Source organism: Nothoprocta perdicaria, unplaced genomic scaffold, assembly GCF_003342845.1.
Source record: "Nothoprocta perdicaria isolate Ctin4 unplaced genomic scaffold, notPer1 scaffold_34, whole genome shotgun sequence".
Lineage (NCBI taxonomy): Eukaryota > Metazoa > Chordata > Aves > Tinamiformes > Tinamidae > Nothoprocta > Nothoprocta perdicaria.
In genome coordinates this window covers 727,143-752,554 of record NW_020455577.1, presented here as the reverse complement: position 1 = coordinate 752,554, position 25,412 = coordinate 727,143, and the positions used below count along the sequence as shown (strand labels likewise).

The following is a 25,412-nucleotide window of genomic DNA, read 5'->3' as shown; positions in this document are numbered from 1 at the left end:
ATCAAGGTCCTAGAGAAGCTAGGGATTCACAAAGCCTTCAAGCTAACCAGTTCTTAAAAAGACACCCCCTGTTTCCACAGACCTACACATTTGCTCTGTATAGTTGATAAATTTTTATCAACTATAGATATAGTTGATAAATAGTTTTGGATTTAACTTCAATTCAGCTCCATGCCCAAGCTCACTTTCACAGAATGCTTACAGGCCACGTACAACCAAAGTGTAAGAACYTATTAAAGACATTTCTCTCTTCCATATTACTCTTAGTTGAGTTGGCCTCCTATGAAGCCTTCTCCACATCAGCCACTGGCTTATACTAAGTGGAAATGGCATGTTKCAGTTGTGTCCGTTATCAATTAATGGTAAGAATAGCTCAAAATTGCCTGGGCAGTAGAGAAAAAAATCAAGCTTCCTGCAAGAGAGAAGTCAAAAAACACATTAAATTTCCTCTTACTCAAGTCTTTTGCCCCCTCCCCATCACAAAACTCCCTCTGATGAGCCAGAGAACCCAGAGATGCTCCAGTGAGAGATGGGTGCTGGAGAGGTCTCATTTAAGAGCAGAAACAGACGCTGAACAACCAGTGAATCTGGCTGCACAGTTGCAACACTTGCTAAGAAGTTAAGAGGAAGAGATTGGTAGAGACAACTAAAAAAATATTAGTTTGAGATGTGTGACTACCTAAACATCATCTTATTAGAAGAAATTGCCTCTTAAGGCTCTTACAAGCCTTAGTTTTGAACACTGGCAGACAGTTTCAGGCAGACATCCTCACAAAGCTACCACTTCTAAGGCCCCATCAGGTCAAGAGGTTGAGAAACTGCTTGGAACTTTTCCAGCAGTTTTACACAGAGAGGATTCCTAAATGTTCAGACAGAACACCATTCAACCTTGAGCATTTCACATACACACCCCTAGGGTGACAATTAAGCTTTGTGAACCACCAGACAAGCCCCAGTCAAGATTTTATGATGGAATCTGAAGGCTTGCTCTTGCCAGAAATTAATTTCAGCCACAAGAYTCATTTTCAAGGGAAAAAAAGCCAGTGAATTAAAGACAAAGTGTTCAGATTTATTTGGAAATTCACAGTTTCTAATGGCACTACAGCTCTGTAGTTACATACTCTTGTTCCACAACATGGTATGCTGCACTCGGGCGGTACATCTTTTCCTCAAGTTCAACAAATCCAGTTCATGTGCTCTGACTGGCTAATTGTGCAGATCGACTCCAGAAGTACATCACCTTCAAAGTATTCATAAACTAACAAGAAAGCAGCAAAAAAAATAAAGGCTTTAAATAAGTCACATTACATACAATACCCAGGAAAGGCATTAGATCTGTTAAAAAGGGTACCACTAAAAGTGCTCAATAAGTTAACTTATTTTTACAACGTGAACCTGTAAAACCTCTCAAAAGAAATAACCTTTTGCTCCACTCACTCTGATCCTCATTCAGTATTTTAGCACTCAKTCTACAGCATCCAAATATACAATCACAAAATAAAAAAACTCAGATATGAAAATACCAACCATACAAACACTGCACATTTGTTAGCCAATACAAAAGCAAACGTTATGGAAATTATCCACTTTAAACAGACCTGGCTGGTTAGACTTCAAAACTTTGCAAACTCTACACACGTCCAGAGCTGCCTTGGAATCCCAGGCCAGCTCTAGCAGCTCCCACTCACATTTTTAGGCCGAGCCTTCATCTAAACTCTTAGCACAGAAAGTGCGAACAATCCCCATTCACCTCTTCGAGGACTACAGCAGTCAGTCTGGGTAACAAGCACACATTCATAAGCATCGCTTCCTATTATGTAAAGGAAATCTTGAAGAACAACTGTAATTCATTTAGTATAGACTACAGTTCTGATTCGTAACTGAAGGTGAAGGTGGAAATAAGTGTAATCACAGTCCCAAGTGAGTCTTCTTCCTCAACCGAGTTTGCAAAGCCTGAATCTAGTCAGGCAAGTCCACCAATTAGCATTTTTACAGTATCCAGTCCACTTGGAGTCCAGCTGAAGGCCAACACATGTCCCTTTACAGCACTGTAGTGTTGCATCTTCAAAAAAAAGCTAGAGAAATTACAAAATAAATCAAATGACAAACAATTTTATCTCCCCTCTTCCAGTGGCATTATAAATAGACAAAAGGCACATAAATATGGGAAGGTGCAAGAAATAGGAACAAAGCTAAAGGAAGAGGATTAGGCTTTTATCCCTATTCCACCCAACAAACTGGGCTTCAAAAAATCTCTGCCCCAAGAATTGTGAAAAAAAACCTTTATAAAATGAACCCTGCCCTCCCTCCCCAAGCTGTTCTCATAGGAAATTATCAGCCTTGTAAAGCTRCAGCTTACAGCCAAGATTGACACAATCCCATCTATTTAAAAAGGCAGAAACCAAATTTCTGAATACTTTCCAATTACTTGAGCTCTTTGTCTCCCATTAGCCTCCCACAGAATACCACAGACTGTTCTCAAATGAACAAACACTCTCCTGTTTGAGAAGTTCAGCTAGTTTTAGATGTGTCCAGAAACAGCCGTGACACCAAGAGTGCCCACTGTTATATCTTTGTTTCCTTTGATTATGTCATGCAGGCTTGGCATTGACCCCGACTTAGTCTGTATTAGAGTTTTTATGAGCTTCCCTTGGTCTGAAAGTTTCGACCGTCTCCGTTTTATAGCCCTCTTCTCAGTTTTTGTCTTTTGCGTCTGGCCGTTGCACAGACTCGTGCAAGCTGAAATGCCACAAAAATAGGACTCCTCAGACTGCGACGACGTTTCTGAGCTCCCTTCAGATGGGGGACCCTTGTATGAAGAGTGATAAACTTCCCCAATATTAGAGAAGTCCCTCTGGTTCGTAAACGGCTTCCTTCCTTTAATTTCCCCGTTGGCTACGGGATGCGGAGGCTCTGCTGTCGGCTTGATGGTCTCTATCTTGTCACTTCTGTATTTACAACGCTTTTTCTTAAAAAGCACAAGTAAAGAGAAAAGAACAGTTAGCTTCTAGGGGCCAGCAAAGTGTAAAACACAAACCAAGGAGCTGGCAGAGCAGAGGGGTGCCTGGAGCACACTCCTCCTGCTGCCAGAACACGCTCAAGCTCAGCCTGCCTCAACTACGTTACCTTCTTCTCTGGGGAGAACTTGAGCGGTTCAACAATGTACAGGTCTTCTGGGTCCACTGCAAGAGAAGTGATATAAAGTTAACAGTGCTAACTGGCACTTCCAGCTCTAGAAAAAATGCAATTTAAATATTGTGACAAAATACTGCACTCTTCTGCACGCATTTGTGTTCCTGTTCTAAGTGCATGGGACAACACATGCACACTGAAAATGAACTCAACACTTTGAGGAACGTCCCTGTGCCGTCGTGGCAGCTGTTAGGGACACGTACTTGAAAACAACTGATCTCCTGATAGGTTAGATTAGGCTACAGATAAGTGCAGAGAACATCCTTTGGGGAAAGAAAGTGTTCTGCAGAAGTCTGCTTTTGCTAAGCTTTAGTTCATCTCTGCTGCAACACTTTCTTCAGTTCAACTCATTATTTGTCATGTGGTTTTATTCACAAAGACTGAAGCAAGTCTGCTGCATCTAGAAATCCAGCATTAATTGCATACTCGGTAGTTACTAGAATTAGGTTTTGTATGATAAAGACCTAAAAAAAAAAATCAAATTTCAGTCGTCTCAAGTAGAATATGAATATTCAAAGAATTAGATCACTCCCCACATCCAAACAACTGCTTTAAGTTTCCTTTCTACAGCTAARCTCAGATTCCTTAACATCTGCTGAGCTTTAAAGACAGATGACAAGACTTTTCAGAAGGAGAATATTGACCCCCACTTTTTACCAAACTTTACAGCTTGTAACGCTAAATGCCTACATGCACTGCTATTAACTCTAGGAAGGCTGTATTAAATACTCTGGGCACTAATACAGGATTTAACTACCTTTTAGTACAATATAGCTAGAAAATTGCCATGTTTTGATTGCTGCATTTATAAGTTGTGCTCACTGGAGATCAAGCACCTGTGTGGACACTGTGTCTGGTAACTTGGCTTTAGACCCCACTGACTTACAGAACTCAAGCAGAGGTGAAGTCACATAATGACACTATGGGGTTCTGGACATAAACCTGGGATTCTACTCTCACATATCAGCAGGAACTCTGTCAGCTCTRTACAGGATGTGGGTAACATCAGGAACTAGATGTATGGATGTACCTTCTTTACCAGAGAGCTGAAAGGACTGTGATCTGACCAGCGGAAGAGAAATTCTTCTTTTCAATTTCATGTCATCATAGGAAGAAAAACATCTGTGGAATAAAAAATCCCCAACATTTAACACATTTTTCTCAGAACTTTATCATAATCTTTTTCCACTAAGAAGCACAGGGAGAGCTAACATCCTCAGCCATTCACCAGAGTGTTTAAAAGAGCCATGRAAATAGACAAAACTTTGCAAAAGGCCATCAAGGCAAGCCATCAAGGTAGCATTCCAAAATGCTACCATTACTTTGTGAAAGGAAAGCTTTAGTACAGAATAGGAACTGGTTTTAGCCATCAGTCCCAGTGTTTGTGCTTACAGAAAGATGACCCTTAGGACTAAAGCAGGCACAACAGTCCACGGATTTAGGAACCACTAATAGAAGCTGTAACAATCAAGTTGCAGATACGTTACCTTTTGGGGCTGGGATAATTATTACTTTTGGGAATTTTTGAGAGGTAATCTCCACAGAATTGAGAGGCGCTTCTGCAGCGCTGAGCACACAACACCAAGCCCAGGATGACACAGAGAACCAGAGAAATCACAAGGTAGGTTTGTCTATCAGAAACCTGAAAGAATTTTATACAGGTGTTAARGACAAAAGAATTATTTAAAACAAGAGTAATGCTATAATTAAAGCTACATTTTTAGARTATAACTGTGATGTTTTCAGATCAGTTTCCCTAACCTCACAACACCATTTTTCAGAGATTTAATACATTGGTCATTTAGCAGGTCAGGTCTAAAGTCTGAAACTAACACAGGACAAGGTGCCACGATTTAGATACCACCATAATCTATAGAGGTGCTTTGCGTTGGAGGAAGATGCAAGCTTATGCAAAATTAATAGTTTCTTATGAAAAATGTATCTTCTGTGCTTGCTAGAAAATTTCTYGAGGAGATTTACACCATTTACTCATTATTTTAAACACTTCAAAATGATAATTATGGAATTGGCCATAGATAAAGTTGGTGGTWATTTTTTTCTTACTTGTGTCTAATTAAGAATAATTTCACAGTGCACTATCAACTTCTATGCAGAAAGGAGAGGAAGAAATATTAYATTATCCCAAGTAAGTTATGATCTTTTATCACTACGAAAGACTACAATAATTGGACTAGCAGGGCTATAATAGAAGTTATTAAAAAAATCTTGCAAAGAGCAAAACAATTCAAATCACTTTGCTTTTTCTCCCTTCGTTGGTCAGCTACCAAAATAGGCTGAAAACAACGTTGCTGGCATCTTCCCAAGCATGAAGATTGATTTTAAACTCCTGGCCTGTTCGAATTAGGATAGATCTATGCATCTGTCCCCCCTGCCCAAGGTCTCATGCCCTCCCTGCAGAATTATAATTACCTCACGTTTTAATTCCGCGACAGTTGTTGACAGATTGGACACTAGCTGTGTCATGTTGGTCAGCTGAGCCTGTAACAGCTGAATTGCGTCTGTTTGCCGCTGATCCTGTATCAAAACATTCATAGCCAAGTTACTGAGTTGTCAGGAGGCCGCTATCATCTACTCCCTGCACCAGGTTAGCACTGTCCGCCAGCCAGATATCATGTAGCCACATGGCCTATTTACAGTTCAATTAGATGCCTGAGTAGTATCTTAATTTAACATACCCTTCAACACAACTTTTATACAGCRGTATTTGAAATTTTAACTGACACCTGTGTATAAAGATCAAACAACACTACTAAAAATCGTCAACAATTCTACTTCACTGAGCAATCTTTCTACAACATATGTCAAGCGTGTTTCAGTACAAGAACTTCTATCATCTGCTTTAGAAGCAGAATAAGCAGGCAGCTCTAGGCAAAATATTATCAGAAAGTTTTGAGTATGGCCACGTTACAAAGTACTTGTTAAATAACAAGAATAAAAACACATGAATTACATGAACTACACTTCCATCTGGCATACATCACTAGTACACTGCTCTCTTAGCAGATCCTATGTCTCTTTAGTTAGACCAGTCAAGTGCTCATCCAGCTATACTTTAAAACAGTTGCAAGAGAAATGAAGCTAAAATAGTTAAAATAGCTTAAAAAGTGGTTCCAGACACATGAGAAGGCTTAGAAACTGCTTTAGAAGTTCCTCCATTGACAAAAACACTTAAGAATTTTAGGTATTACCAGCTGATGAGTTTTTCTTCCAAATATAAACTTAGGAGACAGCTGAATGTCTAAAACTGGGAAAACGTCTGCAAAATTGTTATGGAGAAGCAGTTTGGGGAAAATAGAATGGAGATGCTTTACGAAACAGACAAAAGAATAAAAAAGGAATTTACACATCCTCCTAATCTTTCTCAGAAAAACAATCCATCTTCAATCCTGAGCAGCAAAATCCAGCAATCAAACGAGCCATACCTGCTCTTCTGCTATTCTTGAGGTGTTCTGAAGTTTTATTATAGTTTTATTAAAAGCCTTCTGCATTTCTTCCATTTGCTTTCGATACCTAAAATGAGAAGTGTGTAAAGGTCAGAAGTGTCAGATTCATCATAAAGCTCCTCAGCATTAGATTTGTCACTAGAAAATACCACTAGGTAACCAGGAAGCTTTTCTTTGCCTCGAGCAACATTATTTAAACTTTGAGTGGCATTGCTCTTCAAGTTTCATATATAAAACAGGGGAAAAAAAATCATGCTTTTTTTGGTGTTCCTACTGCCCCAAGGTCAAGGAACAACATCTGCTTCAATACTTAAGATCTGAGCTTTAATTTATAGGAATTCACTATGGAGTCAATTCACTGCCAGCCATTTGATTGTCAGGAAAGACACCGGGAGAGTTAATATAAGAGTTTTTCCTTGGAGTCAGTTCTGAAAACAGTTCATTTCCTCAGTTCTCCAGGGGTTAGAGAGCACAGCGGACAAACATTAACAAATATAGAACCCGCACAAAGTGCTGGTTTCCCCCTCCATGAGCAGTATCACAGAACACAACACAGTTTTAGGTGAAAATAGTGAGTTTGAACAGTTATGTCTGCAAGACTTKATAGATATATGTCATTCAACAGCAACAGGATGTGACTGACCATCCACTGAAAGGACTATGGGACAGGATAATTGCTTGTATTGCACAAGGCCTCCCAYTCCCTATGAATCAAACGAAAAAATCCACCACACAAATGTGTTCCTCAGCAAAACAGGGAGGAARTTCTTGCCACCTGCAAGCATGTTGGCCTCTGGTAAGTTCTCAGAAATACCTACTTCTATGGATTTTTCATGAAGTTTTATGCTGTGGCTAAAGCTACATTCAGCTTGGACTGTGTCACCCTCCACACACACAYACAAACACACTCTTATTTCAGCAGAGGGTTATATCACGTTTACACATAGCAGACTTCTAGTCTTCCTCAGCCTTACCTCTGACTAAGTTCTTCCAAATAGCGGCTGCTGAGAGACATATTTACTTCCAGGGCTTTAATGCGATTATTAAGCCGCATAAAGACAGACTCCTTTTGATTAGACCCATGCACAAGATTCCCATTAGCATAACCTAGATCTGTTGAGTTCTGCAGTTCAGCATAGAAGTCTGTAGCCGTTCTCTGTTGTCCCCCAGAAACTGGAAGCGCCATAAAAGCATCTTCCGTTGCCTGATCATCCTCCTTGATATCAGCAGATACAACAGACTCAGCAGTAGACAAGACAGGTTTCTGCACTTCGGCAGTGCTTTCTTTTCCTTCCCCAGCATCACTGGCTAACGTGCCCATTGTATATTCAGGCTGCGGAACAGTCTCTGTAGGCTTGGAAATTGCTGGAATAGCAGCAGTCTCTCGTGTGCTCATCTCCTTTACTTCACTGACAACACTGGTCTCTGAAGCTAAAGGTTTTTCTGCAGTAGCAGAGGTCACTGCTTTCTCTGTTTCTGCAGTCAGCTCACTTACAACCTCCTGAAGAGTCACACTTGGTGCTACCTGGGCTCCAGCTTCTTTTGCTGGTTCCAGTGACATTTCTGTGGTTGCCAATGGCTTAACTTCAGAAGTAACTTCTAAGAGGAGAGACTGAGAGAGAGTTTGAGGATGGCTTGGTTCCAGTTCAATAGCATCACTGGTCTCATTTTTCATCTCCTCATAGACCACACTGCTAAAGTCACTTGCAACAGTAGATCCAGAAGGTCTCTCAGGAACTTTGCTGTGCAACTCCTCAGGCAGAGGCTCGTCTACTGAAGTGTGTATAGACTCGGTCAGCACAGCCTGTGGCTGATGAACAGCAGAGTCATCTTGCTCTTGCTCTCTTTCAGTTTTACTGTGTTGCCGATGGAGGGCTATTATAACTGAACACCATTTATACAGATACTCTGAAAAGGTAGAAATGCAACATAGTGTTGCCATGTCATAGCAGTATATTTGTGTCTCGAGCTCAAACCATGCTGATGCTTCCTCGTCTTGATCATCACTGGGCAGCAAGGTCACTGTTGATTGACTTGCATCTTCTTCATACTCTTGTACTAGCTGCACGATGGGACTCTCTTTTGTCAAATCAACAGTTAACTCTTCCTTATCTATTTGGGGAATATCTGTAGTTACAAGTCTAAAAAAGAAAGAATTAAAGACAGGATGTTACTTTGACAGTTTTACTTACTGCTCTGGAAGCCTACAAAAGCAGGAGATTTTAGACAATTACCAAAGCTTGTATCAGTGACCAAATGCCAGTTCCCACATCTTGTAAATTGTTAGTTATTTTTGCTAGTGCATTTTAATCCTGATGTGCCATCCAGTTACTTCAGCCACAATTTCTGAAACATCAAGCCTTCCTAACTGGATATTCTTCCTTCTTTCAAAAATTCCAGACTGGCATATTTGGTCTCTGCTAGAATCTCATTTAAAAACACACCAATTCACTTACTCTGGTGAAGGAACAGGAGTTGGCTCAGGCAGTCTTGGTGCAGATGTTGAAGTTGCAGGACTCACAGTAACATTTTCAGACACACTTTTGTTCCCTGCAGTAGAACACAAAATGGAAAACATATATATGTATATATATATGGATATATGGATAGATAGGTATCTAAAAGACTTCAAGGAAGCACTAATCAATCACTTAACAGAAATGTTAAAGGAAGCTTAAGTATTAGTTATTTCCTCCATACTTTTATCCTTCTCCTTGCCATCCCTCTTTGTTTAGATGATTAATTGCACTATCAAATTAACTGCAGGTCTCATTCAAGTCCCACTTATCTAAATAAATATGCTAATGATGGTTTGTGTATATTATCTTTAACCAATGTCCAAAAGATATCATCAAAATATAACTGGATATATTTTTACACTCATTCTCCTCTTAGTGAATTCAGCATCTTCACTTCATGCTTTGCAGACAATACTCTAAAACTGCCATGGCAAGAGCCAAACACTTATGCCATAAAAGAGTGCCATAAAAGGGTGGGAGAGAAACACATCCAACATGAATTYATCCAATTCTTCACAGAATTGAAGCATGCAGACCATGAGAAAAAGAAATAAGACTTGCTAGAAAGTTCTCCATTTAAGAAAAAATACCTTCAGCTTCAGAAGTCTCTTCAATTTTGGCTCCAAGAATATTAGCAGCAATATTCACCATATTTAGAATAGCATCTGAAATAGAAAACAACTTATCAAATACGACATATGGAGAGATCTCAGGAATTAGCATCACCAGACAAATTGCTATTATGCAGTACTTCTTTAAATGAATTGGAATAAAAACATTGAAAAAAGCAATCATTCTGTTACACTGAATGCATCCATCTCTTAAAGGATTAGATTTTCTGCTTATGAATAGCCTAGAACCCTGTATTTGAAAACACCATCTCATCTTTACCAGTCACAATCTGCTGAAGTCTTTTTAGTTGATTTCTAGATAGCTAAAATAAAGTTTACACCATCTGTTTCAAAATGAAAGAAAAAAAGGGGAAAAAAATCAGTACATAAGATTCCCTCCCTTACAGCAGTACTAAAGCTATCATACTAAAGCTGCTTGTAGCAGCTAACYAGAGTTTCCCCAGCAGCTCCAGAGATGCATGTGCACACTTGAGTGCTCATCTCTAAGCACTGCCTTGGACTATGCTGAATGTGGGGCTTGCCTACATTAGCTTTGGCAATCAGATGCTTGCTCTGCCCATAAACTCCCTTGCAGAAAGAAAATACAAGGATTTCCAATGTATCTACACTAGGGCAAGCCTGTATGATCCTGCTAAGCTTTCTAGTATCAGGACAAGAAGTGATGGGAAGTACTAACTGATCATTACACCACAGAAATCAGGGAACAATTTAGGTGCTGAACTGCCTAGCAATCAAAGTGAACAGACAAGGGARGGTTCCAAGACAAATTTCCATCTCAAACCTGAGAAACTGACAGACACATCATTTGTTTCTGTCTGATCTCCCATTTCTTGAGCTCTATTACATCAGGCTTATTTGGAAATTAAATGAGGAGCAGGGAAAGAGCACCTTCCTGTAAACATGCACATATGAGTCAACTCTGCCCATTCCCCTGCCACTCGTCATTCTTCTGCCACCTGTTAACCCACACTTACCCACGCATCAAGTGGATACATTCATRAAGTGCCAGAAAAAAAAACATTTTAGCAGTATTGCCAAAATTCTTGTCTTAAACTTAATGCCATGTTTCCTTCAAAATGCTTCAAAAACTACATTTCTTAACTGTGGTATTTATGCCAGCATTTATTCTTCAACTTACCTTTTTTTTTATTTTTAAGTAATAAAAATCAGAAAACACTAAACTGGAAGTACTCATGGCTTGCTATCATCGATGGGCAAGCAAGAAAAGAAGGGGASTTAAGAGCTAGTAAAGGAGCTTGCCAGTCTACAAGAATTTGCAGTGAGACACATMGGTTGCCATAATATAAGACTACAAAAATTTTCCTAGGGTATAAAAATGCCCRAGAAATCCATAAACTCCTCTTCACTCAACTGCCTTGAGTGAGAGATGCTGCACATCTCTCACTCAAGGCAGAAGGCTCAAAATGGTTATTGGTCTTATTGTTCAAAAATATTTAAAAAATGACTCTGTATTCAAAAAAAGGCAGATTATTCTGCTAGAGATGAAAGATCCACTAAGAAAAGTCAAGTAACAATATGTACTAGGCAGCAGAGCTGAGCAGTGAGCACTGCAGTAACTATCAGTGCCATGCTCAGGGTTCAGCTGTGCTTCTAAAGCACTGCTAGTAACACATGTCAAGTCTTTTGATCCCATTTTCAGTAGCCTGTAGCAAGTCTTATGCTCCAGAGAAGAAACACTGCGTTTTTCAGACAGTGAACAAACTTACCATATGGTATGGGCAGCCAGAGCATGTGAATACACTTCATGAGTTGATAGGACTTTTGAAAAGCCTCAGTTGAAAGCTGACAGAGGGCTTTCTCTCATCTGTGAAAGGCTAACACTAAGAAGCAAAGTGCCTTTGGTACTGCCTATTTTAGCCCAGCATCAAGCTTCCTAATAAGCCATACTCACTTGTAGCAGAACCAAGGAGATTTTTGGAAGATTTTTCTTCTCCTGTATTGTAATCCAATAAATAGTCTATGTAAAGAAAAAACACTTGTGAGCATCAAAAGTAGATGTGTTAGAGAATCAAAATTTAACATGTTATTTAGCCTCAAATGAGACTTCAGAAATAAAAGTCAAGGATGACAAACTCATCAAGATCTAGACAATAAGAAATCGGAAGAGATGCAGATTCAAGTTTCTTTTCCCCAGATTCAAGAGACAGATACAGTTGACCACTCCCAAGGYTTAACAGACAACTTTTCCCTCCCCACTACAAACAAAAGGCATGAGCTGCTTGGAYTATTTTAGCTATTCTGGGGCTTTACCATAAGCACATGAAGATATTTTTGCCTAACATGACAAGTGAAATTGAGACTTTAATATTAGTATTTTCAAGTAACCTCCCAAATTGCCTTATAACACAAATAATATTAGTTTAAAACAAAAGAATGCATAGGTAAGTTAGAAGTATTGTCTACAAGGCTAAAAGTAAACTCAGCAGTCAAATCATTTAGGGCATGCAGGAAAGAACCAGACTTGCATGAAATATGTTTAATTGGTTACAAAAATCATTTGCTTACCATAATCTTCATCAAAGAGTTCCTGTCGTTCTGATTGATATTGAGAATCAGCTATTTCTTCATATTCTTCTACCATGCTAGTACCAAAAACCCTATGAGCAAGTTAAAACAACAAAAAATATGAACACTAGTCTATTAGTCATATACTTACTTGATGCAACTAACAAATGAGCAACAAATAGATTAACAACATTTATCTTCTGTTAACCTCGACCAAGCAGCTCATATTTTACACATATGTGCTGCTAGAGCCTTTTCACAAGAYTCTTCTATCCAGAAAGTCTATTGCACCTCATCAAGGGCTGCTCCAAAGCAAGAGCCTGCTCTTAATTCAAATACTTCAAAACAGACTTCTCTTTCATTTGAATTCATGCCTGGATCTCCAGTTCCCAAGCTCCCCGTGTGCTCTTAGTTTCTGATCTTCACTTAGGTTAGGAAAAAAAAAAAAAAAAAAAAAAAGAAGAAAATTCTCCTACCTGACCACATGTGTTTTCTCTTTGACCTGCTCTGTTGGAGCAGAATGATTTAAACAAAGCTGTCTTGTCAATTGAAAAGATATTTTGACTTACAATGCTAGACTGCTTGTGTTCAAATCCTGCCAGAGCTTTGATAACATAATTGAAAYTGGATTTTAGAAACTGCAAAGAGGCCAATCATTCTGTTATTTTGGTTTAGACACATCATGTATTATTGAAAATATGTACCTGGGGCATCATGCACCATAGGGGTTTGCCAAGAGTGCAGCACTAAAACACCTGCTCCTATTACTGCCTCACATGCTCCTCCTTTTCCTGGCTGAGTCTTGAGATGTGGATATTCTGCTGTGCAGCTGCTGGCATTCCCACAACTCCACTCCCACCCAAATACAAACTATTTCTTACGTTTCGGAAAAATCRAATGGAGATTTTTTTGGAAAGTATCTGAAGCATACTGTGCAACAGGTAATTGATCGAACTACTTTGATTCATAACATTTCCAACTAACTTAAACACCAAATACTACAATTCATTTTCCAGTTACTGTTAGAATACTTCAGTTTCCACTGCAAGAAGGTAGAAATACAAAGCACAACATAAGTTATTACCTTATAAGACTTAAAGGACAAAAGTGTTCTGATCCAAAATGTGATATCAACTCCACCTAAAAAAATAAAAGGTACTTAAAATAAAAAAATTAAAGACCTACAGAGTTAAGAGGTCATTTAACATGTACATCCAATTTTGAATTTGCAAGCTATGTTTGCTTAAGGGATATGCAGAATGCCCAAACAGAAAAGATCTGAAAGCTTCGCTCTTGCCATGCGTTTGAAAGCTTTTCTCTTGCCATGCATTAATGTGCTGGGCCACAGCAGAAAACACCCCAAGCCCTAAGCATGCAGCATTCCAAAAGAAGATGTTTCTAACCTTTATGTACTTGATGAACATCTGAAGCGAGAGAAAGGAAAAGAAAAAAAAATAGATGTCAGTACAAAGGCTGAACACATGCCACAGGCAACTACAGAGTTTTATTGTTTTTTAACTCAGTACTATAAATGCCTAAGGTAGTAAGTTATGAAGGATAAAGTTGTATTATTGTTTGATCTGCCTTAGGTAACCATGATTTCATTTAGCCCGCATACCTTGCRAATAGAAGGCAATGTGCAAGGCACATGTTTTATTAATAAACTGCCAAGTTTAGGGTTTTTTTAAAACTTTTTTTGGGTGGAGGGAGAAGGGGGCAACTCTGACACTAGACAGTATTGAAGTTTGTTAAACTCAAGTACAATTCTCTTCTCATCCCTGCAAAGAGTAAAAGCTAGAGTGACTCAAGAGGAGAAACACAAATTCCACAGCACGCATTCCGTACTGCTGCTGCCTTAAGCACGAACTTGTTCCTGGTTACAGAACTGCGTTTGGGAGAAGCTGTGCAGAGCATCTTACAATACATTTGGTAGTTCCATTCATCAGCATATTTCTGGTGAGAACCTGCTTAGGTGTATATTTAATATAGACTACACATGTAAACTGCATTTATTAAACTGTGTGGACACTCACAGTGAAGGACTGTACTAATTTGCAAGTGAGATTAAGACAACAATTTCCATGAAATAACGCATACAAAAAAAAATGTCTCATTTAATTACAATTCAAACAAGCCACTTCAAACATTTGGAGAAATTGTGGCTTGCTCTATAGGCTTGCTTACTTTTCATTCCTGAAAACTAAAGTGTTACAATAATGATCCTTCAAAAAAGTTATCATGCTGTATTGAAGGCAGTACACGACATCCTCAAGGGAATTAAGTGCTGGAGTATCTAGCATACTGCCAAAACTTCAGTGACAGTCAAGATTCTAGCTACCTTGAAGCATTAATTCAGCCAGAAAGCAGAATTGAAAGCAAATATATAAAATATTTATCTGTGACTTGCAGACTCATGCAGAATTTCTGAGTACAGATGTTAAACAGATAATTATTTACAGCCATTCCTTGAAGAAAGTGCAAACCTTAATAGAGCAGAAACTTTTAAAACACATACACACAAATCCCACAGTTGCAAGATAACATTTCATAAAGCTCTAGTATATGCCAATTATTTTCACAAAAGTTTTTAACACAGTCCAATTACTACATTATTTATGGAGTTTTATTCTCTTTGAGTAAAGCTACTTTGCTGCAAACTACTTTGAAGAGGAAGAGATCACACAGCAAGTACAAGACAGTCATCTTTCCAGGCAGGAAAAACCTAACTTGAGCAGACATCACGCTGAAGCACAATTGCTTTCCATTTCAATTCTCCTAACTGCCCCAGAAAATTAGAAAGGCACTAAGTTATACTTCTTTACTGCACTGAGGCTTGTTTTAACAGATAACTGGATACATCAGAAAGGGTGTTATGACTTTCCCCATAGCAAGGTTGCTTTAGGGGGTTGAGCGGAATATGGAAGGCAATTTTATCTTCATATGCCTTTCCTCCTCACCTCTTCCTTTAACACACATTTTGAAAGCCCTGCTTTTCCTAAAAAGGGGCTTGAAAAACTACATGGCAGAATGCACCACCAAGGCTGAAAGCATGCACACKATAATCTGTGCTCCAGGGAGCAAGAGTTTAAATAGTTTACAAGTGATTTGAACATACACAGTCATGTAGTGTGCATTTAAATAAATCTGAAAAAGCACATTCATGAAACTTGGGCATCAAAATAAATACAGAGACATGAGATTTTATTTCCAGGTGTATMAAGTTTCATTCACACACATGTATATTGGTAGGTATAGCCCAGAGAGAAAATAGGTTAATATTTTAAACAGATATTTAATTTGAATATTTATTTCAAATACAACATACTGTATTTGACATTGTCTASATTCTTCTTAACTCTGAGAGTACTTGGACACAGGGTAAGTGCATGTTTTCCATCCTGCCAGTTACCACTAGAGGAAGCTAATACATTTGTGACTGACCATACATTAAACTGTTGTTCCCCAGCCACATCAAAGCCATCAGAACTAGTGCAACAAGTAGTAAAGCATGTGCTGATTCACTGCTCTCTGAAGACTCTCCTACGTAGAGTGCAGTTCAACAAACATTTCCCTTCCCAAGAAGCATGGAATGCTTTTGCAGTAGAAAATTACCTTCACGTATTTTGCATACATCTGTTCATCTAGAGGAAAGCTTTGGACATTTCTCTCATCTCTGGCATGGAAGGTACCTAGTTTAATCCATTTGTTTGTTGGATACCTGAAAAACACAATCGAGTCAGCTGACAAAATTCAAGACTTGGACTCCACTGCTTATGGACATTTGCTGATGCTTTCAAAATACTTCACTAAAGAAATACTTTGCCTTTTTTCTTTTATTTGTGATACGATAGCTGCAATATCTTAAATGGTAACGTTGACAATGTGCAAAGAAGATGCAGGTCATTTAATGCATAACATTTTGCAAAACTACAAGCATACACAGCTCATTTTGTGAAGCCATCCATTTAGCAATTGCTCCCATTTAATCTTCATTCAGAAGGTCACAATAGTAACAAATAAAAGTTATGACTACAWACCTGTCACTGATGGACACCAGAAAGTCTTTAGGAGTGGAGGAGAATAACTCATGATTCGCAATGTCAAGCTGCTTTACTTGGATTGGTTCACAGAGCTCAATAACAAACCTTGAAGATGAATAGAAATTATTTTTTTAAAAGCACTTCACCCCGTACCTTTGCATTCCTCRGTGCTTTACATGTTTTACTGATTCTCTTATGGAGTATCAAAGCATACTACAGAAATCCTGCACAGGAAGAAGGCATCGCTTGTTTTTCCCCCSCTTCAAGATCATTAGCAATATTACCAATGTATCTATCTTAATAACTCTAGGTGCCATCTAAAATTGTAAGAGCTTTCTCCTTCCTACCCTCAAATGTGACATGTCACACAGCTAAAAAATACAAGTCACAAGCACATTTAAACAACACCTGAAAAACCAGTTAGCAAATGGTAAATTCCAATGATACAACCCATGGCATGAAACTAAATTCTTTACTCGAATACTTGGTGCTTTATCTTCTGCAAGACAATAATACCATTCAAGTGGTACAGTTAGCATGCAACTATGAGGGAATGTGATGCTGACAATGCTTGTTGGTCGATATATTCCCTACTAACAGGGAGCAGACTGACTACACCATGCATTTAAAGAGGGGTGGACTTATTCCTATATATTAATGAACAATATTAGCTATAATACAGGCTGACTGTGATCCACAAGACCAGTGTGTCCTGCATCTCACAGCRAGATCAAGACTTATCAGGAATGATGAAAACAGATCTAACCCATTCCCAAATGCCRCAACACCTTTTCCCCTGCAACATGSAAYGCTGACAGCCACCTCTTGATGATAACAACAATGAACAGAGGGGAGAACTAACTTCTGCTTCAGCAACAACTCAAAGTACTGATACTGCAGTCATTAGGGCAAACAGGATGCTCCTAAGGGGAGGGACAGCTATAGCTAATTCTGGATTAACAAGAAGCTCTAATACAGCCTTTTGAGCAGCTGCCAAGATACTCCAATTCAATCATGTATCAATTGAGCCCAGGGCACACTGTCAGTTACTGTTTTACAATATGGCATAAGTTCTGAACTATTTAATGAAGCAGACATATAGGACGGGCTGCAAACTAAATGCAARAGGTGGACTCTGTGTCCATATCCCAGAGAAAAAGCTAGTTAGTAACATCAGCTCACAACTARGAATCCCTAAATTGGATCTACACTGGCCACAGATTCCAAGGTAAGTTTCCTATACTGTAAGGTTTGATATTAAACAAAATTGTAATCATAACTGTCTTTTATCACAGTAGCCAGATTAATTGGAAGTGACAGAGCAGGAGTGATAAGAACAGTTATTGTAGTCTATCTCCAGGCTAGCAGCACATTATTGTGGTCGGCCTGAGATCCAGAGCCACTGCATGGAAATTCATCATGCTTCAAATATCCCTCTAAATCCCTGCAGTGTCTAATACCCTCCCGTAAATCAGACTTGAAGACTACASACAGTCTTCAGTTTTGATGTGATCTAGGACAGGTAAAGAGAATTTATTCCACTGAACTCAGGAAGTGCTCTAACATCCCCRTGCTATTAGACATTTAAGACTACTCTTGTTACATGCAACTTGGTCAGAATTAAATAAGAAGATTCAACTATGTAAAAATACAAATGCTTAAGTGAATAAAGTTATCCTGTTAATCTTGCATCTCTATAAGAAAAAAAAAAATTCTACGTAGGCACATTAAAGTGTCTTCTGCTAGACTCACACATACACATTTCAGGCAGACACCCCAAGATGAAGTCAGTCCAACAGGATATATGGACTGCCATAAGGATGGCAAAGTAAATTGACTCCTGTCACTCAAGAAAATTGCTGTAACCTACCAGATTTTGGTACTGCATGGATTTAGCATATARAGGTCCATATTCTCCATCAAAATGGCTGAAGTGCTCTGAAGAAGAGAGAACAGTATGAATATTTTAACTTGTATGGTAAATAASGCAGCAAAGTTTTTTCCTCCCTCTAAAAATAAATCAAATATTAATTATGAAGTTTGCTCCTAGTCCATGCAAGACTAAATGAGACTCTATTGGAGACAGCTTTATACTTCACTTTCAGACAGTCACAGGTTATATACTACAGCTAGGCATTTAATACAACTTCGTTCAGTTTCTGCACTGAATAGATTCCTCTTCTCCTCCCAAATATATAGTTACAGATATATTTATAATCCAAAACCATAATAAAGTCAAATACAAAAGAATAAAAGAGTACTTCAGAAGCTAGTATCCAAGGAAGTATGCTTTGTACCGTTTCTCATGCAAGAGTAGACTAACAAAGCTCATGCTAACAGTGATCACTTACYTTTGCCTCTGGATTAGCTGCCAAAATTTTGGCACCACATTCTACAGAGGCATAGTTATTCCTATTTTTCTGGACCTTTTTTGTGGAATGCTGTCCACCATTAGCAGAAGGATGCATTGACTGACCTAYGGAACAAGAAAAAGCTTATTATAGCACACTGTACTCCAATCTTCATTGTGCAGAACCACTATTCAGTGATTTTGTATAATACATGCAATAAAACACATAGTTTTAATAGAAAAATGAACCGCTGGGCTTCATTCTGAATCCAGATATTTTACTATTCCAATCCTAGAAAACCTTAATTRGAAAGTTCATATTTAGACCAAGGAATGAATTCTTAACTTACTCTTCTCTTTCTCTACTTCCATAACCTTCTTTTTCCATTCATCAAATGTTGGAATGTCTCCTGGGTCCTTGGGGGTCATCACAGATGTAGGGTCTATTTCTCCTGTTTTTTTGTAGTCTTTCTGTAAAAGAAACAGCCACCACTTGGGTATGTTTCTCAATACCAACACTGAAAACAAAAGATAAACCTCAATGCTCTTAAATATTTATGTTCAAATTCTACCCAAGTCAACAGGACATACATCATTAAACCCATGTTGAAAACAGCTCTGGGATAAGTCTGTCTACAGATGAGACACACATATGCTCACCGACTCAAAGAATTAGATGCTTTCAGTGAGGTACGGGTACCTTTTGTTACCCATCTAAATTAATACATTTATGTGTCTAAATTAATAGATTTCTGTTTAGGCATTATCTGTCTAAATTAATACATTTCAAATACACAATATTGTTCCATAAAATATATGCTTTAAGTGTCTTGGTTTTCATCTTCCAAAGGAAGAAAGTTTCCCTGTTGCAGAAATCTTTATATAAACATTGGTCTATAGAATTTTATAGGTCCTTCACAATTCATGAAGAGCCCATAAGAACTTTACTGAAAACTGAGATATTGTCTAACAATATTATATTTCCTTCTTAAGTGATCAAAGATGTCAAGTTTTGCCAAATAATGTAGTAGCCCTATGAAGTTATTCATAGGCTATGCCATTTCAAGCCTCAACTTTTGCTTTGTACACATACATTTCCACATCTTTGCACATCACCAGAACAGTGAAAAGGGTRTTCAGCTTTTGCTAAGTGTTTCAAGTGCAGTGGATTTCTTATCTTGTTGCCAAGATTTTACAGGTAACGTCCAGCATAATTGCCCTGGAGTCTTTCGGCACCTCACAGGTGCCAAAAAMACACATATTTAAGCAGAAGTGCAGCATTCGACAGATCAGTGATTAACCCTGCWGTCCTTCTAGTTTGACAAATCCTTCTTCAGATGGCAGCACCAGAACTGCACAAAATGCTTATGGTGTAAGAACTCTGAATAAATGCAGTGGCAACAACAGAGATCACTCATTTTTAACACTAGTCATCACTTASGAGGTCATTATGTGCACTCAGCGGACAATACCAGTGACAGCTTACCTCCCTTTTTAATTTTTCTGAGGCATTCAGAGCAGATTTTTGTTCATCTGCCCCCTTTTCAGAAGTTGAGACTTTTGACTCAAACTCGGATTTTGTCTTCTTTCCCTTRCCATGCGAAGAAGATATATTATCTAGATGCTGACCTGCAATGCTGAAAATTTACAAGTATTAGAGTCTATAAAATCATATTCTTTGGTCATACAATGTCAGACACACAGAGATAGGCAAGCACATGCAAATGTTTATTGCAAGGCCAGGGCAGGAAAGAACAGTTACCTTTAAATTATTCAGTCTGACAACCTACTTCAATACTCACCTCTCTGTTGGACTGACAAAAGAGGAAGGCTCACTCTGAGGGTCAGCCTCAAGTGTCCCACCAATATCACAGTCAGGTTCTGACTGCTCAGCTTCACTAGAGCTGACTACAGGGATATCAGCACGGGGATTTTCTATTGCACTGAAGGGAAAGAAATAATATGCTTTTTACCCTTCTGATAATACAAGTAACCCTGCTAAACAACTACTACATTAAAGATATTAAAAAAAGAGGAAAAAAATCAACAGTCCAACAGAAATAATTAAGACAACRGAATACAAAAACAGATAAAAAACTAAGAGGAGTGTCTGACACACCAGATGGTTTTGCTGTCATTCAGAGACTTTCACAAGCTGGAGAAATGAACAGAAAAAAAAGAAACCCTAAAATTCAGTAAAGGAAGTGCAAAATAGGGAGCAATAACTGCATGCACTAGTAGAGGCTGGGGGACAACTAGCTGAAGAACAGCTCTGGACATGGAGGTCCTGGCTAACCACAAGCTGATCCTAAGGCATCAAATCCAGGTGCTTTTGTGACAAAGGCAGCAAAGGGCACCCAGGGCTGCATTACGAAGGTCAGCAGACATAGCTGGCACAGAAGGCAGAGCAGACATCCTGAAAGAGTTCAGCCAAGGACCACAAAAACAATTAAAGAGACTGGAGCTTTACACCCCTGAAGAGAGACCGAGAGAGCTTGGACTATTTACCCTGGAGAAGAGCATGTTAAGACAGACCTTATCAGTGTGTATAAATATCTGATAGGAAGGTGTAAAGAAGACTGAGACAGACTCTTCCCAGCAACATCCAGCAATGGGATGAGAGGTAATAGGCACCAACTGAACCAGAGAAATCCATCTGAACAGAAGAAAACACTCCGCTGTGAGGGTCACTGAAAACCAGAGCAGCTTGTCCTGGAAGACTCCAGGAGTCTCCAGAGTGTGGAGTCTCCAACCTTGGAGATATTCAAACACTGACCACACACAGTCCTGGGTATCCTGCTCCAGCAGATCCCCTTGCACTGAGAGCTCATTCCCCTTTCACCAGGGGTTCTTACCATTCCCTCAGCAGACAGGTTTAGCCAAGTTCTGTCCTGTCTCAGGAATGAAATAGCCTAACAGTTTGGAGGTGAGTCAGTCTGACTTCCCTCCCACTAGATATTTCTGCTGGTATAAAAACAGTGGTAATCCAGCAAAGCAGGATCTGAGCTTTTTACAAAGAGCTCAAACTTGCTAGATAATCTGCCCGCTGCTTTAATCAATTCCTCACCAGCAACRATGCTCCCTAAGAGGTAAGTCCATCTAGATATTCTTTAGTAGTTGGAGTAGGTAGAAGCAGGAGAAGTTAGACAAATAGTTTTGATTTGGTCTGTTTCCTGCCTTCCCCAGAGCAAGGATGACTTTCACACTGATCTAGAAGGTTATYAACCAGATCTAAATAAAAGCCCTTATTCTGCCTCCTGAATTTCACCATAAGCATTTATCAGCAACAATCCAGGTTAATCCAATATTCTGAGACCTGCAAAATGCTTTCTTCTCTGCACAAGCATAACAGCATGCCAGCAACTTAAAAGGCAATCTTGATTTTTTGACTGCTATGATCAACAGAAGCAGCAGGAACAAACAGCAGGAGCCAATTTTAGTATCTTCCATATCATAAAGGTTTGTGAGAAGAAGGAGAGGCAGAACCACACATAGGCATTCAAGACATTTTTGCTATGGAACAAAGTCTAACAAGCCCTACAAATACCTAGTAGAACTGGAATTTGCTACACTGATATGAATTACCTTCCAGAGCAGGAAGAATGCAGTCTACAGAAATGCAACCATTCCAAACCTAAACTGTTGTAGTCAAATCCCATATCCTAATTTTACAAAACACAATACTTCCTGGAGATTGAAGTTAATAAGTTAATTTGTTCAAATAAACTCATTACTATTTAAAAAAAAACTGAAGTTTGAGAGAACACAGAGGTCTGCATGCCTTTATATTCATCCTGCCCTTCCTTCCTGTAAGTGGTACTAGTCTCAGAATACTATTGTCAAATATGATTTAATTAGGTCCCTCAAACATATTTTATTTTTCACTCTTTCTAGCTTCAATCTTTAGAGTTGATCACTGAAGTTTCTCAATTATGACAGCAAGACTATTTTCAACAGTTACAAGATAAAAACAATTACAGAATCTTAGAGCCAAACCTTTTACGACTTTAAGAACTGGCAACAGTAGTATTTGCAKCATAGCACAAACAAATCAGTACAGTAATCAACAGAAGCTATAAAACTCCATTCTGAAATTATACTGCAATTTTACTTTACAAAAAAAACATGTATTTTGGAAGCCAATCTTCCAAGACTTCCAGTTAAAACACTTACGCATTCAAGCACCAAAAGATGCTYAAGTCCTAGCCCTAACAGGCTAAGAAAGACTGAACAGCAGGCAAGATTTATGAAACCATTTCTATTGTAATGAGACTATAGTCAGTAAACTATCAAAGAGTCTATCAAAAAAAGTCTTTCTTTTTAAATCAGAACTTATTTCAGACTGCTGCAAGTTGCAAGTGCCAGAAAAAAAATGGTGCGAATCTCATCCCGCGCTGAAAGAGGTAAAACAGCCTTGATGGATTATGGCACTTATCACTGATGTAAAAGCACATTGGTGAGAGGCAGAAATCCTAACACTGAAGACTCAAGGGCTATCATAGCAGAGATCATCTAGCATATGAAGACATGAGATGCTTTTTCTCCCCTTTCATAGCAGCTGCTTAGACCTGCTAATAGCAAGAGCATGACACTTTAGACACGTACACAGCTCTTACTCCAGACACGGAGTAAAATGATGGCACATTCCACTAGCACTGACACCACCAACCAAAGCACAGGAAAATAACACAAGCAGTCAGCAAAAAGAACTAGTGCCTTATCTCTAGCAAACCTGAATAAGTAACAGCACCAGACTAAGTGTTACTCTCTCAGAGACCAAAACAATAAAGATAAAAAGCTTACTCAGGCGGCGAGACTGGAGGTATCTCTGAGGTAGCTGAACTGGAAGTGTTTTCAGTGCTTGCAGCTATGCTGGATGAAGCTTCATTTAAATCTACTGAAGCTGGAGCCTCAGTTTCAGGCTGGCCTGCTTCGCCCACTTCTGCAGTCTGTGACAACATTAGAGATGGACGTAAGTTTTTGAGAGCTTGAAAAGGACAAGTGTTCATAGAATAATTACTAGTATRGAGTTTTAACAGTTCAGTAAATCCTACTTGCCTCATCAATCAACCTGAAAACCAGACTATAAGAAATCATACACTTCACAAAGTTTTTCTTTCCTCATAAACCTATCTGGTACTCAGTGGTGCTGGGTCAGCTGCAACACTTCTGTACACTCAAATTATAGCATAAAAATATTAGGAAAAAAGGCATATGCAAAAACTTCATCAACCATACATCCCTACAAAGCAGCAGCTAGGAGAGAACAGGCCCAAATAGTTCAGCAAGTGAAATATACAATTAGGTTCTGTTAAAATAACACTTATATTTAGTATTGTCATCCTGAGTCTTTTGATTTTGTCCACCTACAGAGGTCTGAAAGGGTTTAGAGTAACCCAAGCAAAGAAATTGCTTGTCACTTTTGAGAGTCTAGTAGTCATGAATTGTACTTATTCTAGATCTTCTGTTTTTAAGCTCTCACACACAGCAATCAAAGTCAGTCTTCCAAAATCTGGAACAGGGCAAAACCACTGCAACAAAATGGGTTAATTCTTGCAGAAATACAAAATATTAAGCAAGGGCCACAGTCAATATTAATTAAATATCTTGTCTTATAATCCGCAGAAGGCAAATCTATACAGTCTCTAACAGTAGGTTTTGCAACACTTTACTCAAAGCATGATTTAGTTTTCGTATTTTATTGAAATAGCTCTTTGAAAAGTGCTTCCATTTTAATGTACAAAGGAAAATAATGACCCAGGCCATTACGAACTCAGACTAAAAAGGAACGTCATAATCATGAAATCTGACCTAGGCAGAAGTTCTTTAGAGAGAGGACCAGTATGGCAACATTGCCTGTTAGCAAAGGTTGGGATGTATGTTTTTGTAGGGATGGCATGTGCATGTGAAGATATTCATATCTGCAGCATCCAACTTGAACTCAAAAAAAATTAGTAGGTACCTTCAAGTACTACATTATTCTATTACTTGTGCACACTGGAATTGCAAGGTCTGCTAGCTCACGGGTATTGTCCTTCATTGGAAACATGAGTCTCAAAGCAACCTTACATGCAAGTAAAATGTGACAGGTAGTTACAAAGAACTTTAGACAGTGAAAATGTAAGACTCCAAGATCCAAGAAGCATTTGAAGAATGTATGGACGAATAATGAAATAAAGGCTTGCCTGGTCAGATTTTGTAGAGTCATCAGGTATTTCTTCTGCTGCGTAACTTTGTTTACTTGAGTCTGCGTGTTCTGAAGGTTGCATTCCAGTAGAACCAGTCACTTCCCCCTAGTATATCAAAGATAAAGCACTAGTAAAAATGCAGTGAAATAAGCTTTCTACTCTGAAAAGGACAGCTTTGGTAGAAACTAATCTAAATATTACCTTTACAGCCACTAGAACTTAAACAGAAAATTAAGTTACGCATATCTTCAGAGCAACAGTCCATGTATGTTTAAACTCTCATCTGTATAAAACCTACAGCAAGTTCAAACAATTTAGATAAGTCTTGACAGACAAATTCAAGACTGTCTTAACATTGTTTTTGTGCACTCAGACAAGTTAATCAGTCTGCTCTATCCTCCTACAGGTTTCCTCTGTGGAGGAACACTCTCTATGCCCATGCTGCCCAAAATAAGAAAAAAACATTTTTTAGACAATTTAAAAACAGAATCACTTGAAAGA

General features: G+C 38.7%; 1 protein-coding gene across 3 annotated transcripts in view; it reads right to left on the bottom strand.

Annotated features, from left to right (window-relative positions):
- Nucleotides 1-1,161: 1,161 nt before the first annotated feature.
- Nucleotides 1,162-25,412, bottom strand: part of SUCO (SUN domain containing ossification factor) — a 36,048-nt gene continuing 11,797 nt past the window's right edge. The window contains exons 3-24 of one of the 3 annotated variants that reach the window (XM_026043790.1): nt 24,909-25,016; nt 23,527-23,672; nt 20,526-20,666; nt 20,210-20,360; nt 19,074-19,194; nt 18,725-18,849; nt 18,244-18,311; nt 16,371-16,478; nt 15,946-16,051; nt 13,737-13,757; nt 13,418-13,473; nt 12,334-12,425; nt 11,720-11,785; nt 9,766-9,840; nt 9,113-9,206; nt 7,631-8,797; nt 6,636-6,723; nt 5,623-5,727; nt 4,680-4,834; nt 4,223-4,314; nt 3,127-3,182; nt 1,162-2,968 (exon numbers count right to left, since the gene is read on the bottom strand). In XM_026043790.1, coding sequence (XP_025899575.1) covers nt 2,522-2,968; nt 3,127-3,182; nt 4,223-4,314; nt 4,680-4,834; nt 5,623-5,727; nt 6,636-6,723; nt 7,631-8,797; nt 9,113-9,206; nt 9,766-9,840; nt 11,720-11,785; nt 12,334-12,425; nt 13,418-13,473; nt 13,737-13,757; nt 15,946-16,051; nt 16,371-16,478; nt 18,244-18,311; nt 18,725-18,849; nt 19,074-19,194; nt 20,210-20,360; nt 20,526-20,666; nt 23,527-23,672; nt 24,909-25,016 — 3,588 coding nt within the window. In that variant the 3' untranslated portion in view covers nt 1,162-2,521. The remainder of the gene's footprint in view (nt 2,969-3,126; nt 3,183-4,222; nt 4,315-4,679; nt 4,835-5,622; nt 5,728-6,635; nt 6,724-7,630; nt 8,798-9,112; nt 9,207-9,765; nt 9,841-11,719; nt 11,786-12,333; nt 12,426-13,417; nt 13,474-13,736; nt 13,758-15,945; nt 16,052-16,370; nt 16,479-18,243; nt 18,312-18,724; nt 18,850-19,073; nt 19,195-20,209; nt 20,361-20,525; nt 20,667-23,526; nt 23,673-24,908; nt 25,017-25,412) is intronic. The other 2 variants (XM_026043791.1, XM_026043792.1) reach the window with 2 other exon arrangements.